We start from the raw sequence: 15,722 nt of genomic DNA, 5'->3' as shown, positions 1-15,722 counted from the left end.
GAATTGTTTCTTGAAAAACAATTTTTGAAAACCTATTTCTTAATATTGAACGAATAAAACAGGAAAAACACAAAACTTGTAAATAAAATAAAAATGTTATATCTAGAATTTAATACCAATAGTCTACATATGAATGGGTGTTCATCAACTGATTGCATGCCATCAGAGTTTACAGTGTTGACAGCTTCATAAAAAATAGTCTAATGGAAGTGCTGTAGTTTTACTGTATATAGCTACTAAAAATATAAAAGTATAGCACTTAAATAACATTATAATTTACTTGCATTTTTGACTAAATATAGTAATTGATTTCATGAAAACAGGAGCCTGATTTTTGTTTGAATTGTCAGAATCTATAGTACATAACAAATAAAATAATATAAAAACAAATCACAAACATTTGCAGTCAAGACTGCGAAAAAAAAACAAGTGCTGAATGTAAAACAGATTTGCCCAGGTTCACATTTAATGGTTCACATTGATATTTTATAACTTGAGCCAAAGAAAAATAAATAACTTGCACTAAACAATATTTCTATGAAAACTATTTTATAAAACCTGGCACGAAAGTATGTTTTCTTGTTGAAGAAAGTCAATGAATTTAAATTCTAGTTTTGATCTAAACAAAAAGATATAGATTTAATCAAAGCTAGAATTCCCATTTAAGAAATAATATTACAAATGATTTATAATTACTACAACTGACTTCCAGTCACAGCCTCAAATGAAATCAACTGAAATAAGAGCAGAGGAGGATTAAACAGCTCCACACACAGCATTACCAGCTTCACACATTACTAACCAGGGGTGCGTTTCCCAAAACCAACTTTGGTCACAAGTTCAGTCGTTACCAACAGAGTTCAACAGAAGTTGTGACCATAGTTGGCTAATGATGCTTTTTGGAAACGCACCCCAGTTTGACTTTATTTGTCATACAGAAGTTCACACTGAGAATTAACAGAGGTTTATTTTCATAGTTTTAGTGAATTTCATTTGAAGGTTACCATTTTTTGAATAGTGTTTGCTTTAGTTGGTCACTAGGTCATTGTCTTTATAACATTGTTTTTTAAAGCACATTATCATAACAAAGAAAATTTCAGATATACAGATCTTTGAACATAATGAAACAAGCTACTAAAAAATCACAACACAAATAGCTAAAACTAAAGCAAATAGTTAGTACAGATCTGGCCATTTAAAATGCGCGCGGGAAGTAAAGTGGTCTCGCGTGACGCCGGTGTATTCCAAAGGAACACGGAAAATACAATGACATAGGAAAGACATGATCAGTAGGGGGCAGTCATGTAACGCACTGGACTGGAGCAGGCTGAAAACATTGCTGCAAACTAAAAGGTACGGTAACCTGGAGGGGACACCTTCGGTTCACTTATGTTTGTCGTGGCCACACAAATGAATTCGTAGGAACGTCATATTACTTTTTGTCATTGCCACGAGATATTAATTCCTGGGAATGTCATATTATGTCGTGGCCACAAGATTATTTTGTCGAGGTAACGACATCCTTATGTTTAATGCATAAACAAACCTGCGTAACCATAACCCAGGATTATCAGAGATAGGTTTATTAATATTTTTTATTTTGAGTTAAGAAATGTTTTTATTAATTGTTATAGAAATTAATGCAATATTAAGTTATATATTAACAATAGGCAATGCTGTATATGCGAATGTCTGTGCGCGATGTAGACAGCATTCAAAAGTTTATCAAGAATTTATTACATATAAGTACTTCAAATTAAATAGCCCTGCAAGAAACATTTTATGCATCCTTAAGTCTTATCCATTAATTGATCCTTTTTTTCTGTAATAAATGTATTATTCGTTTATATTCAGTATGTCCCCCTTAATTTCGATCTCTTAACATTCCGAATCTAAATGATAAATGCTGACATGCCATGAAAGCTTTGATTATACTATATGGCATATATTCATTTTTAGTCTAATTATAACCTATATAGTGTTTCATTGTCGAGTGAATCATTCACGTTCCATTTGTAAATCGTATGGTCACACACGGGCATTAATACAATCATAAAGTCAAAACTTTATTGGCATAATTGTAGTTCACAATATTTGCTAAATATATGCCAAATAGCATATATAAAGTTATTTAGGTTAAGCGATTCACAATAAAGAAAAAAGTAGATAGCTCTAAATCACTTATTATTTATTCTTATTATAGGTTATTATTATTTCAATACCTGGTTAGGGCTATTTATTTTTAACGCCTGACAATTATGCCAATTACGTTTTGACTTTTTGATTGTATTTATCCCCGTGTGTGACGATACATGATGTTTTCATTTACAAATGAAACTACGTGAATGATTCATTTCTCAGTAAAACAGTTTAATATTTATATAGTCTAGTCTGTTAATTGGACTAAACAAAATAAAATATGTTCAATTCATATTTTATATGTTCAATTCTTTAGTTAAGAGAAGGAATGTAGGCCTATTTTACTGTGTGACGATAAATTATTTCCAAATGAAACTATGTGAATGATTCACTCTTCAGTTATTTGTCTATTAGTTAGACTAAATAAAATACAATATATGTTAAATTTAACCTTTAAACTGCATTCCAGTAAAAACCCCAGTCATAGCACCTTTACAGTATCATTTACATTCAGAATGTTATGTAACGAGATCAAAATGAAGGAAAAAATAACGAATACAAACGAATAATACAAATATAATGGGAAAAAAAGAAGGTCAGTCAATGGACAAGATTGTGGGATGCATGAAATGTTTCTTGCAGGGCTATTTAATTTGAAGTAGGCCAACATGTAATACATGTAAACACTTGTGAAAGCTGTCTACATTGCGCACAGACAGCATTAGCATATACAGCATCGCCTGTATAATTATTTAATATTGTATTAATTTCTATAACAATTAATATAGGCAAACAATTTCTTAACTCAAAACGAAATATCTCAAATAATTCTGGGTTACTAATGTCACGCAGGTTGGTTTATTCATTAAACTCGTGGCCACGAGAAATGCATGTTGAGCAAAAATACATTTCACGAAAATAATATAAAGATTACAAAACAAAGAAAACAAATGGAATGAGGGATATGCTTTAAAGTTCACGTAAAAGCCAAATATTAAGCGGCATCCTTCATGTTTTCTTTAATCAGCAAATACTTAACATTTTTGAATTATATTCACCTTCTGTTTTTATGACAATAAATTTTGAATTTTGAATTCTTATTTTTTTTTTTTTTAGAAAAACGTCAGAACACCGGTCTCAAAAGTAGAAGCGAAAGTCTTGTTTCCACCAGCGCGGAATTTTTTTTATTCACCGTAATTGATGGATGTCTAAAACAAAAATAAGGAGAATCCTAAAACATATATATTTCTTAAAATAATAACATCTGAACTTCATACACAACAATACGGCAACGACTTTACAACAGGACACATTGTTTTATTTTAATTTTATTTTTTAGCTTGTACACCAATGGATTTCTGATGTCGGGATATTTCAGACTGCATCTCCACAGCTTAATCACTTTAGTATTAAACATACGGGTCAGGAGGCGGGTCGGGTACAATATTTATTTTTTTTATTCTGCGGTCCGAGTTGCGGGTGGGTTATTTGAAAACGGTCGGGTTCGGGTTGTTTATCCACTGACCCGCGTGTCAGGTTGGACACTAATGTTTTGAAAAAAGTGGAGCGTGTGAGGAAAGCTTTCCCCTTCTCCCTGGCATGCATTTGAATGCTGAATTCGAAATGCAACTGAATGCAGTCGGAATCCGCCCCCACCACCCCCAAGTCTCCAAATGTTGATTACAACAAGGCAACAGACAGCATTCAACACCCCACCCCACCCCCACTCTGCCATTCATAAACATTTCGCTCTTTATACTGCATGCCGCTTAACTCTGATGCCTCATTAACGGCTACTTTTCAGAAAACTGATAAAAAAAAAATTAAAAAAAAACTACACTTCCCTTTGGTTTCCCAGAACAGACTTAAGCCTAGTTCCAGGCTAAAATGATGTAAATCGGAGCTGTTTAAAGATGAATAAAAAAAAAAAAAAAAAAAAAACTTTTACTGATCGTTGGTCGGAGTACCCGCAGTTCGTGACTGGAAGCTGTTAAGAGACAGACTTAATGAACTTCTCCGAAATAGAAGAACTACTTTTCCACTTTAAAAAAAAAAGAAAAAGAAAAAAAGGTGGAAAAAAATTGCATAACTCACTGGAGCACTTTTGATACTTAACAATTGTTGTATTCGTTGTCAGTCATATAGGCTAAGCTTTATTGTTTTCAAAAGTGAGCCTTCTGTTTATTTGTCTAAATTATTTTCTATATTAGGATACAATACTAGGCTATAGTATTTATGGACATTAGGCCAAATCTACATGGGTTTCTTCCCTTTCACTTCAATTAGTTTTTAAGAAAAAAAAAAAAAAAAAAACTGCATGGGCAGTGCGTCATAATAATGTACGGCATCAAAATGTAAGAACAAATCTAAAGACAATAATAATAATAATAATAATAAAATTAATTATTAACACTCCTAAAAGTACAGTATAGTGCTCAGATACACTTACGGTAGGTGACCTAACCCTAGTTGATACTTTATTTCAACTTTTCAATTATTTCATTAATTAACAAATAAACAAATGCCTTTCCGATGTGATATAAGTGAAAAGGGAGACGATTTCGAAAATGATTTCACCATAAGGCGGATGCGAACTCGGGTCTCCCGCGTCAAAAACGATGTGTTACTCGTATTATCACTTACGCCACTGAAAATGTTGCAGAACAGCCGTCTTTTGTAATATTTGTAAATATGGAGTATTTGCATTGTGTAAAAACATTAAATAAAAGGCACCAGACTACAGAAAATGGCATATACTAAAGTATTTATTTTTCTGGGGGAGGACCCACCCACATTTTTTTTGCTCCCGACGCCCATGCTTGATGATGAAGTATAGTCTACAGGATATAACAATAAAGTGCTTTTCCAATCCCGATTCCACAAGGTTTTATTCCGCATCCACCCGCTCCCGCTATATTAACTATATTATTCGCCCGCTGCCCGCTTAGAATAAATTTCTAAGCACCAAAATCGCAAAAACAAATCAAAATAATAATAGTAATAATACTAATAAATTAATTAATTAATTTTTAACTCTATAAAAACAGTAGTTTATATTTAACCTCTCCATTTCTATTCCTCTCTACTCAAATTAATTGTCAGTGTATCTAAAATTGTGTATCTTAGAAAAAGAAAAAGAGGAACTACCTCTTAAACATGCATATCTTAATTTGATGTTGCTTTAAAACGCTGAAATATATAATGTATTTTATTCTGAAGGTGAAAGTGGTCCAGTTATTTAACTGCCTGCGGCGCCGTCAGGATCACGTTTTTTTCCCCCTTTAATTAAGTGGATACAGCTTACAATACTCGTTCAAGAGTAAGGGATTGCTCAAAACTATGCTATTTTACATATTTCTGTTACTTGTGTACAATCACAATGAAAAAACAGATGTGTATGCTATTTGTAAAAAAAAAAAAAAATGTAAACAAGATGCTGGTTCAAGGGCGCGTCACAGAAATTGCCTACAATTCTGCATATAGGCTTGCTACTTATTAATTTTATTTTATTTCGTTTTGTTAAATTATTATTCATTAAGAAATTTATATTTCGCATATGGGCATTTTTATTTATTTTACATACAGCTTTTTTGGGTTTTCTCTGTGCATAAGATCTGCGCGTGATGTTCTGATGTTTATGCTGCTTTTTGCTTGTGTACAATTAACCCCTCAAAACGAATTTAACTGTTATTAATGTGTCACAGCCACGATTCAATTTAAATGTAATTTAAGACAATCTTGTCGTTAATAATAACTAAACGCGTCGGTTGTCCTTTGGAAAAAAAAAAAACAGAAATTAACATTTCTATTATCAATGCAGTCTAATAAAAGTTCAACAGGAAAAAAATAAAAGAAAATAATAATAAAACTGCTCCTGCTTATGAATAAATTTTTGCTTGATGATGAAGTATCTAAATAGTCTATAGGATATAACAAAGTGCTTTTCCAGTCCCGCTTCCACGAGGTTTTATTCCGCATCCACCCGCTCCGCGCTATATTAACTATATTATTCGCCCGCGGCCCGCTTAGAATAAATTTCTAAGCACCAAAATCGCAAAAATACTGTAGTTTATATTTATCCTTCCCATTTCTATCTGTCTCTACTCAAATTAATTGTCAGTGTATCTAAAATTGTGTATCTTAGAAAAAGAAAAAGACGAACTACCTCTTAAACATGCATATCTTAATTTGATGTTGCTTTAAAACGCTGAAATATATAATGTATGTTATTGTGAAGGTGAAAGTTGTCGAGTTATTTAACTGCCTGCGGTGCCGTCAGGATCACTTGGTTTTTTTCCCCTTAATAAAGTGGATACAGCTTACAATACTCGTTCAAGAGTACGGCATTGCTTAAAACTATGATATTTTACATATTTCTGTTATTTGTGTACAATCACAATAAAAATAAAAAAAAAAACAAAAAAAAAACGTGTAGGCTATTTGTAAAAAAAAAAAAAAAAATGGAAACAAGATGCTGGTTTAAGGGCGCATCACAGAAATTGCCTAAAATTCTGCATATAGGCTTGCTACTTATTAATTTGTTAAATTATTATTCATTCAGAAAAGAAAAACATATATTTCTTATGTGGGCCTATTTTATTTATTATTATATATAGGTTTGTTGGGTTTTTCTCTGTGCATAAGCTCTGCACGTGAGGTTCTGATGTTTATGCTGCTTCTTGCTTGTGTATAATTAATCCCTGAAAACGAATTTAGCGGTTTACGTCAGTTGTCGGTTGGAGAAATAAAATAACCGAAATTAACATTTCTGTTTCCGATGCAGTCTAATAAATGTTCGTCAGGAAAACAAAGAAAGAAAACAAAATAACAATACAACTGCACCTGCTTATGAATAGGCTATCTTTTTGCTATTGGTTTGAACCATAATTTCAGGAAAGAGGAATCATTGAACTATTGTACTGGTATTTGTGACCAACGCCCCCTAGAGCTGGCCATGGTGTTTGGCTACAGAATGTTGTTCCTTGCGCCACCTGGTGGATATTATATGAAGTGCAACAACGTTGTAAAAAAATCTAAAAAAGCCGCTGCGGCAGGACGCGTGCCCACGCGTGCCGAATTGCAGGCTGCCGCGTGAAAATAGACGCATTTTTAATGGCCAGATCTGTATAAAAGAAAATACTAAGACAATTCATTTATTCATATTGCAGTGCATTTTGGGAGCCATGGATGACTTTTGATTGGTGCTCCCAGAATGCACTGCAGCATAAAGCATTTTGCTTATTTTGTTTACTGTCAGCATTATTGAGATTCATTTGCTGATTCTTAATGAATGTGTGTGAACAGGTCATATGTGCAAAGTGTTTTGGGAAGCATCATATTACCAGATTAAAACATAACTTTTAACAACAATATAAAATTAGTTTACCAATCACACATTTATACTCTGGATGAGATCAGTGTATCAGGCCATTACACAACAATTATGTCATTGTTAATAACCAGCCAACACCACCTGATCAAGTTTTCTTTTGGCTTTTTTGAGGCCAACTAAAGGAAACACTGACCACATTAATGGTGACTTTAAACAAACCATTCAACATCTAAACCTCTGTTCTCAATAATAACTTTTTTGTTAGACATATGACAGAAATGAAGTCAAAGCGGTTAGTAATGCGTGAAGCTGGTGCTGCTGTTTGTGGAGTTGTTTAATCCTCCTCTGCTGAGATCTTCAGAGATTTAACGTTTTATTTTGGTTGATTTCATCTAAGGCTGTGACTTGAAGTCAGTTGTAATAATTATAAATAATTTTTTATATTTCTTAAAGGGATAGTTCACCCAAAAATGAAAATTTGATGTTTATCTGCTTACCCCCAATGCATCCAAGATGTAGGTGACTTTGTTTCCTCAGAAAAACACAAACGAAGATTTTTAATGAAAACCGGTGCAGTCTGCCAGCCTTATCATGGATGTGGATGGGCACCAAACCTTTAAAAGTAAACAAAAACATGCACAGACAAATCCAAATTACACCCTGTGGCTTGTGATGATACATTGATGTCTTAAGACATGAAACGATCGGTTTTTGTGAGAAACTGAACAGTATTTATATCATTTTTTACCTTTGATACACAGCCACGTCCATCTGATATGAGCACGAGTTTGGCATCAGTCACGTCACATGTGCACGTGCTTCTGGCGTAGAATACGCAAACAAACAGCGTAAAAGTTAAGCGTGTTTGGCGTGCTGTCCGGGAGAGGGGTCCGAGCTCGGTAATCATTCCCGAGCCCGGGGCACTCCCCCTGCCCAGGCATTCGGCCCGAACCCAATAAGCGCTCCCCCGAGCTGAAGGTGAGGAGATGGGGGGGAGGGAGGGAGATGCTGAAAACAAGAGATTATGAAGGTAAGACTGCTTGGCTATTTAAAGGGATTCTCTTGTAGTGCTTGGATAGGGAGTGTGATTGCTGATGGTGAATTGGCCGTGTTATTTATCTGTGCGAGCTCCTCCCGAAATCTGTTAATAAAACATCACAACGAGTGGAGTCGAATTTACAGAAAGAGAATGGCGGACGATTTAGTGTCAAAAAGCAATGCAAAAGCACCTGTTTGGCAATATTTTGGGTTCAAAGTTTCGTTGTCGTCCATTCAAACAATTGACGCCGAATTGCCAATTCCCGCAAAACTGAAAGTGAAAGTATAATACACACGCATTTATAAGCTATTTAAAAGCAGAAAAAAAGAGGAAACCCCCACCCCCACGGTGATACCGGTATTACCGGTGTTGTCACATGCCGATTAACCGGTGGGGAAATTTCCTCATCGTCTCAACCCTACAGGGGAGCCGCGAGATATCTTAAAATTAATTTAAATCTTATCAATATTAATATGCTAAATGAAAATAATAAAAGCACAACATCTCGTGTTCTGTGATTGATTGCTTCAGACTAGGCGCAGCTAGTCTCACGTACCCAGACCTTCAGACTGACGGCTGAAGGTCTGGTATTCATGGCAGCTTTCATTGGCCAAGGCCCGCCCATAAGGCCGTTTGACCGACATGTCAAACAACCAATCACAGTTCGTTTCATTCAGCGTCACGTTTCGGGGCGTAGAAATGCCCCCACAACAACAGACGGGCATGCAACAAGTCAGTCACTGAAATAACCAGCATTGAAAGTTAACGAAGAAGAGGGAGAACAAGCAGTAAGTCAGTAATTTGTTCGCGAATGTCGCAAATGTGTATAACAACAACGGCGTCTGCATAAGCACCTTTTAGCAAAATGCGAGTAAATCAGTCTGTGCTTTGTTTCCTGGCGGACCGAAAATAAACGTGACACTCGCGTGTTCCGGAAATCCGATCAAATTCAACTAATCAGATCATGACTTCGACATTCCTGAAGTGTTTCCAGTTAAGTGTACCATATGCATCAGACGTTTAGCCAACGTTCCGTGGGCGTAACGTCTGAGGCTGAGACTAAGGCACAGCGAGCCTCATTGCACTGTTAAATACAGACTGAATGGCGGCTCAAAACTTCCAAACGCTGTACGCAAACTAATGTTACATCTCTCAGCTGCATGCATGAAGCAAACCGTTGCGTTAATGTAAAGGTAAAGACGATTGGTGTTATAATAACGAACTTGCGCGCGCCTAATGTATAACACTTGTGTATATCAGAGTCGTACACGCATAATTCTGCTATTGATTCACAAACTATGAGCGCTCTCGAGGCTCTGATCACTATCGTATTTTTGCGTGAAATTTAAAAACATTTGCCTAGTTGTCCAAATTATTGTGAGTGTTTTATAATGGATGCTCACCCAAAAGAGGAGTGAGGCTCGGTTGTTTATGGGGATCAGGCGCTCTGACAGAGTTCACTGTTCCCGTCTTCATCGAACCTTCACATCGTTGTGTTTCAACAGATTTAGAATGTATTTGCTGTAATTTGAATTTGTGTATTGATTTTTTTAATGGATACAAACAGTAGCTATTCAGTCAGTCAAGTTCAAAGGGATAGGTTTAGTGGTCTTTTGGTATCTCCCTGTTGTACGGCAGGTTCACTTATTTAAGAAAAAGTAACCTACTCTGAAGTTGTAAAGAAGTCAGGAACTGTAAATCTGTATATATATATATATATATATATATATATATATATGATTTTAAAAAGTTAGAATTGAGCAGAGGGTTTCTTTAAAGATTATAACGTATATTTTAAGTTTTAATTTAAAGTGAATTTTGAGTTTTTTTATAACATGCAGTAGAAGAATAATAAGGCAAAACAAATGTTTTGGTTAATAAAAAAGGTTTAAAAATAAATACTTGTCTCTTTACTGCGGAAGTACAGTATAAGAGGACATTTCAGGCATAGGGGGCCTTGCAAAATTGACCGGAGAAGGAGGGGGGCCCCGGAGTAAAAAAGGTTGGGAACCCCTGTTCTAACTAATCTATCTATCTATCTATCTATCTATCTATCTATCTATCTATCTATCTATCTATCTATCTATCTATCTATCTATCTATCTATCTATCTATCTATTGTGACGAGCGTCCCATGAACTCATCATCGTCGCCATGGAAACCAACAAGCAACCCCTGTTCTCCGTCATCACGGCAGGATCGCCTTCAGCTGCAGCCCATTAGACGGCGTCCTTATAAATGGCGCAACGCCGGCATAATGTGAGAAACCTTCTCCGAGACCAGACGTTAATGTTCTCTCTCTCTCTCTACAATTTCAGACAGCAGCTGAAGACCGATCCTTTCACCCCTCCTCACGAGACACCCCGGGCACATCTGAAGAAGGAAGAGCACGCCATTTCACCACTTCACTTCACCGTATTAATTCTCTCTGTTATCACTTATATAATAAAAAGCCACCCTCTGAAACGGAAGCGATCCTGGAACTGGCCCACTCGCACCCTATGGCCGGACAACTGGGACGAGAGAATACCGTTTAACGCATCCATGATCGTTTCCATTGGCCAGGACTCGACGCCGAGGTGAGACGATTTTGTCAAGCCTGTCCCACGTGTCAAAAGACCTCGCCCAGGAAACCTCCCCGCTCACCGCTAATTCCACTCCCCACCATCGACGTGCCCATCGAGCGCATCGGGATGGACTTAGTAGGGCCGCTGCCGAAGTCTGCCCGGGGCCATGAACACATCCTGGTTGTGGTGGACTACGCCACTCGGTATCCTGAAGCAGTGCCCCTCCGCAAAGCCACGGCGAAGAACATCGCGCAGGAACTCTTTCAGCTCTTCAGCCGAGTCGGCATCCCAACCAAGATCCTGACCGATCAAGGTACTCCCTTCATGTCCCGGCTAATGGCTGACCTGTGCAGGCTGCTACGGGTGAAGCAGTTGAGGACCACTGTCTACCACCCGCAAACCGATGGACTCGTCGAACACTTTAACCAGACCCTGAAACAAATGCTCCGGCGAGTCACGGCTGAGGACCGGAGGGATTGGGACCTGATGCTGCCTTATATGTCCTGTTTGGTGTTTGCGAGATTCCACAGGCCTCAACTGGCTTCACCCCGTTTGAACTCCTGTTCGGCCGACAACCCCGCGGCCTCCTTGATGTGGCAAAAGAAGCCTGGGAACAGCAGACTGCACGTCACCACTCTGTTGTTGAGCACGTCCAACAGATGAGGGAGAAGATCGACCGAGTCATGCCGTTAGTCCGGGAGCATCTGGTCAAAGCACAGCAGTCCCAACAACGACACTATGACCGGGCAGCCCAACCACTGGTATTCCAGCCAGGAGACCGAGTAATGGTCCTAGTCCCCAACGCTGCCTGCAAGTTTCTCGCCACCTGGCAAGGCCCCTACTCCGTCGTTGAACGACTCGGTCCAGTCACGTACCGTCTGCGACAGCCTGGACGAAGACGTGTAGACCAACTGTATCATATTAACCTCCTCAAAAAGTGGGTTGGGACTAGCGACCAACTCGCTGCCCTCAGCATCTCCGAACCCGTGGTTGTGGATGTCAACCCCCAGCTCTCGGCTGCCCAGAAGGGAGAACTACAACACCTGATCGGTCAGTTCTCCGATGTGTTCTCGCCCCTCCCCGGACAGACCGACGTGCTACAACATGACATCCGAACACCACCTGGAGTCGTGGTTCGGCAGCGGCCTTATCGCATCCATGAGGCTCGTCGGCAGGCTATTGTGGACGAAGTTCAACAGATGCTGAAGTTGGGGTTGATCGAACCATCACGCAGCCCATGGTCCAGTCCCATCGTAATGGTACCAAAACCGGACGGCACCCTCCGTTTTTGCAACGACTTCAGACGGCTCAACGAGATTTCCGAGTTCGACAGCTACCCCATGCCTCGGGTGGACGAACTTCTGGACCGATTGGGACGGGCCCGGTACATCTCCACCCTCGATTTGACAAAGGGATACTGGCAAGTACCACTATCAGAGTCTGCAAAACCAAAAACAGCTTTTTCTACCCCTAGCGGACACTGGCAGTACCAGACCCTCCCCTTTGGTCTCCATGGAGCTCCAGCTTCATTCCAAAGATTGATGGACGTCATCCTCCGGCCCCATCAACCCTACGCCGCTGCCTATCTAGATGATGTCGTTGTCCACTCTGAGACATGGGAGGATCACCTCGACCGGCTACGGAGGGTGCTGTCGGAGCTACGAAGGGCTGGACTAACCGCCAACCCCCGGAAATGTCATCTGGCCCTTCACGAAGTGAAGTACCTGCGGTACCAAGTCGGACGGGGGCTGATCCGACCCCAAGAAAAGAAAGTGGAGGCCGTAAGGACCGCCCCTAATCCCCAGTCCAAGACCCAGTTACGTGCCTTTTTGGGGTTGGCGGGTTATTATCGCTGTTTCATCCCCAACTTCTCCTCTTTAGCCTCCCCTCTGACAGACCTGACCAGGAAGGGGCAGCCGGAGAAGGTCCAGTGGACACCAGCAGCGGAGGAGGCGTTTCGGCGGATCAAGGAGGCACTCACTTCGGAGCCAGTCCTGCGCGCTCCCAACTTTAGCTGCCCTTTCCTGCTGCAAACCGACGCCTCCAATACTGGCCTGGGAGCCATCCTCTCCCAAATACAGGAGGGAGAAGAACATCCGGTATTGTACATCAGCAGGAAGCTGACCTCAGCCGAGAGAAACTACTCCACCGTGGAAAAAGAGGCCCTGGCCATTAAATGGGCAGTCCTGGAGCTGCGGTAATACCTCCTCGGCCGGAAGTTCACCCTGGTAACCGATCACGCCCCCCTACAATGGATGGCCAAGGCGAAGAACAACAATGCCAGGGTGACCAGATGGTTCCTCGCGCTCCAGGACTTCCACTTCGTAGTGAAGCATCGGGCTGGGGCCTCCAATAACAACGCCGATAGACTCCCTCGGATCTGGGCAGCTTTTTCAGGTCTGTCAGGGGTCACTCCCCACCCACCCTCTCTCTCCCCTACTAACACATATCATTCACAGGGCCAGGACGACGCTTAGGTTGGGTGTGACGAGCGTCCCTTGAACTCATCAGCATCGCCCTGGAAACCAACAAGCAACCCCTGTTCTCCGTCATCACGGCAGGATCGGCTTCAGCTATCTTTCAGGATCTATCTATCTTTCTACCTATCTATCTATCTATCTTTCTTTCTTTCTTTCTAATTATTTTTCTTTCAAACTTTTTTCTTTCTAAATTTTTCTTTCTTTCTAACTAATCTTTTTGTTTATAATCTTTCTTTCTTTCTAACTAATCTTTTTGTTTATAATCTTTCTTTCTAACTAATCTTTTTGTTTATAATCTTTCTTTTTCTAATTAAACTGTTTCTTTTTCCTAATTCTTTCTAATTTATTTCTAACTAAACTGTCTATCCATCCATCCATCCATCTGTCTGTCTTTCTAATATTAACACCAATAACAAAATACATTCTAAATCTAATTGCTAAGGTGTTGCTATGTGGTTGCTAAGGTACCCCGGGTGGTTGCTAAGGTGTTGCTATGCGGTTGCTAAGGTACCCGGGGTGGTTGCTAAGTTGTTGCTATGCGGTTTCTAGGGTACCCGGGGTGGTTGCTATGGTGTTGCTATGTGGTTACTAAGGTACCCGGGGTAGTTGCTAGGGTGTTGCTATGCGGTTGCTAGGGTACTCGGGGTGGTTGCTAAGGTGTTGCTATGTGGTTACTAGGGTACCCAGGGTGGTTACTAACATGTTTCTAGCATGTTGCTAGCATGATTAGCTAGTTGCTAGCATGATTTTAGCATTACTAGCAAGTCGCTAGCATGATTTTAGCACGACTAGTAAGACGCTAGCATGATTTTAGCATTATTTTAGCATGACTAGCAAGTCGCTAGCATTATTTTAACATGACTAGCAAGTCGTTAGCATTATTTTAGCATGACTAGCAAATTCGCTAGCATGATTGTAGCACAACTAGCAAGTCGCTAGCATGATTTTAGCATTATTGTAGCATGACTAGCAAGTCGCTAGCATGATTTTAACATGACTAGCAAGTTGCTAGCATGATTTTAGCAAGACTAGCAAGTTGCTAACAAGACTAGCAAGTCGCTAGCACGATTTTAGCAAGACTAGCAAGTCGCTAGGATGATTGTAGTATGACTAGCAAGTCGCTAGCATGATTTTAGCAAGACTAGCAAGTCGCTAGCATGATTGTAGCACGACTAGCAAGTCACTAGCATGATTTTAGCATGACTAGCAAGTCACTAGCATTATTTTAACAAGATTAGCAAGTCCCTAGCATGATTCTAACATGACTAGCAAGTCACTAGCATGATTCTAGCATAACTAGCAAGCTACTAGCATGATTTTAGCATGGCTAGCAAGTCACTAGCATGATTTTAACAAGACTAGCAAGTCACTAGCATGATTCTAGCATAACTAGCAAGCTACTAGCATGATTTTAGCATGACTAGCAAGTCACTAGCATGATTTTAGCAAGACTAGCAAGTCACTAGCATGATTTTAGCATGACTAGCAAGTCACTAGCATGATTTTAACAAGACTAGCAAGTCGCTAGCATGATTTTAGCATTATTTTAGCATGACTAGCAAGTCGTTAGCATTATTTTAGCATGACTAGCAAGTCGCTAGCATGATTTTAACATGACTAGCAAGTCGCTAGCATGATTTTAGCAAGGCTAGCAAGTCGCTAGCATGATTTTAGCATTACTAGCAGGTCGCTAGCATGATTTTAGCATGACTAGCAAGTCGTTAGCATGATTTTATCACGATTAGCAAGTTGCTAGCATGATTTTAGCATTATTTTAGCATGACTAGCAAGCTACTAGCATGATTTTAGCATGACTAGCAAGTCACTAGCATGATTTTAGCATAACTAGCAAGCTACTAGCATGATTTTAGCATGACTAGCAAGCTACTAGCATTATTTTAACATAACTAGCAAGCTACTAGCATGATTTTAGCATGACTAGCAAGTCACTAGCATGATTTTAGCATAACTAGCAAGCTACTAGCATGATTTTACCATGACTAGCAAGCTACTAGCATTATTTTAGCATAACTAGCAAGCTACTAGCATGATTTTAGCATGACTAGCAAGTCACTAGCATGATTTTAGCATGACTAGCAAGCTACTAGCATTATTTTAGCATGACTAGCAAGCTACTAGCATGATTTTAGCATGACTAGCAAGTC

General features: G+C 39.3%; 1 protein-coding gene across 1 annotated transcript in view; it reads left to right on the top strand.

The window, feature by feature from the left end:
• The window catches only part of LOC141338171 (NLR family CARD domain-containing protein 3-like), a 28,581-nt gene extending 16,841 nt beyond the window's left edge, over positions 1–11,740 (top strand). Inside the window, exons 5-6 of the mRNA XM_073843726.1 lie at positions 10,829–10,925; positions 11,129–11,740. Of these exons, the coding sequence (XP_073699827.1) occupies positions 10,829–10,925; positions 11,129–11,740 (709 nt within the window). The remainder of the gene's footprint in view (positions 1–10,828; positions 10,926–11,128) is intronic.
• Positions 11,741–15,722: the final 3,982 nt, after the last annotated feature.

The sequence above is a fragment of the Garra rufa genome, chromosome 7 (assembly GCF_049309525.1).
Source record: "Garra rufa chromosome 7, GarRuf1.0, whole genome shotgun sequence".
NCBI lineage: Eukaryota > Metazoa > Chordata > Actinopteri > Cypriniformes > Cyprinidae > Garra > Garra rufa.
This window is presented reverse-complemented; position numbering and strand designations above follow the sequence as displayed.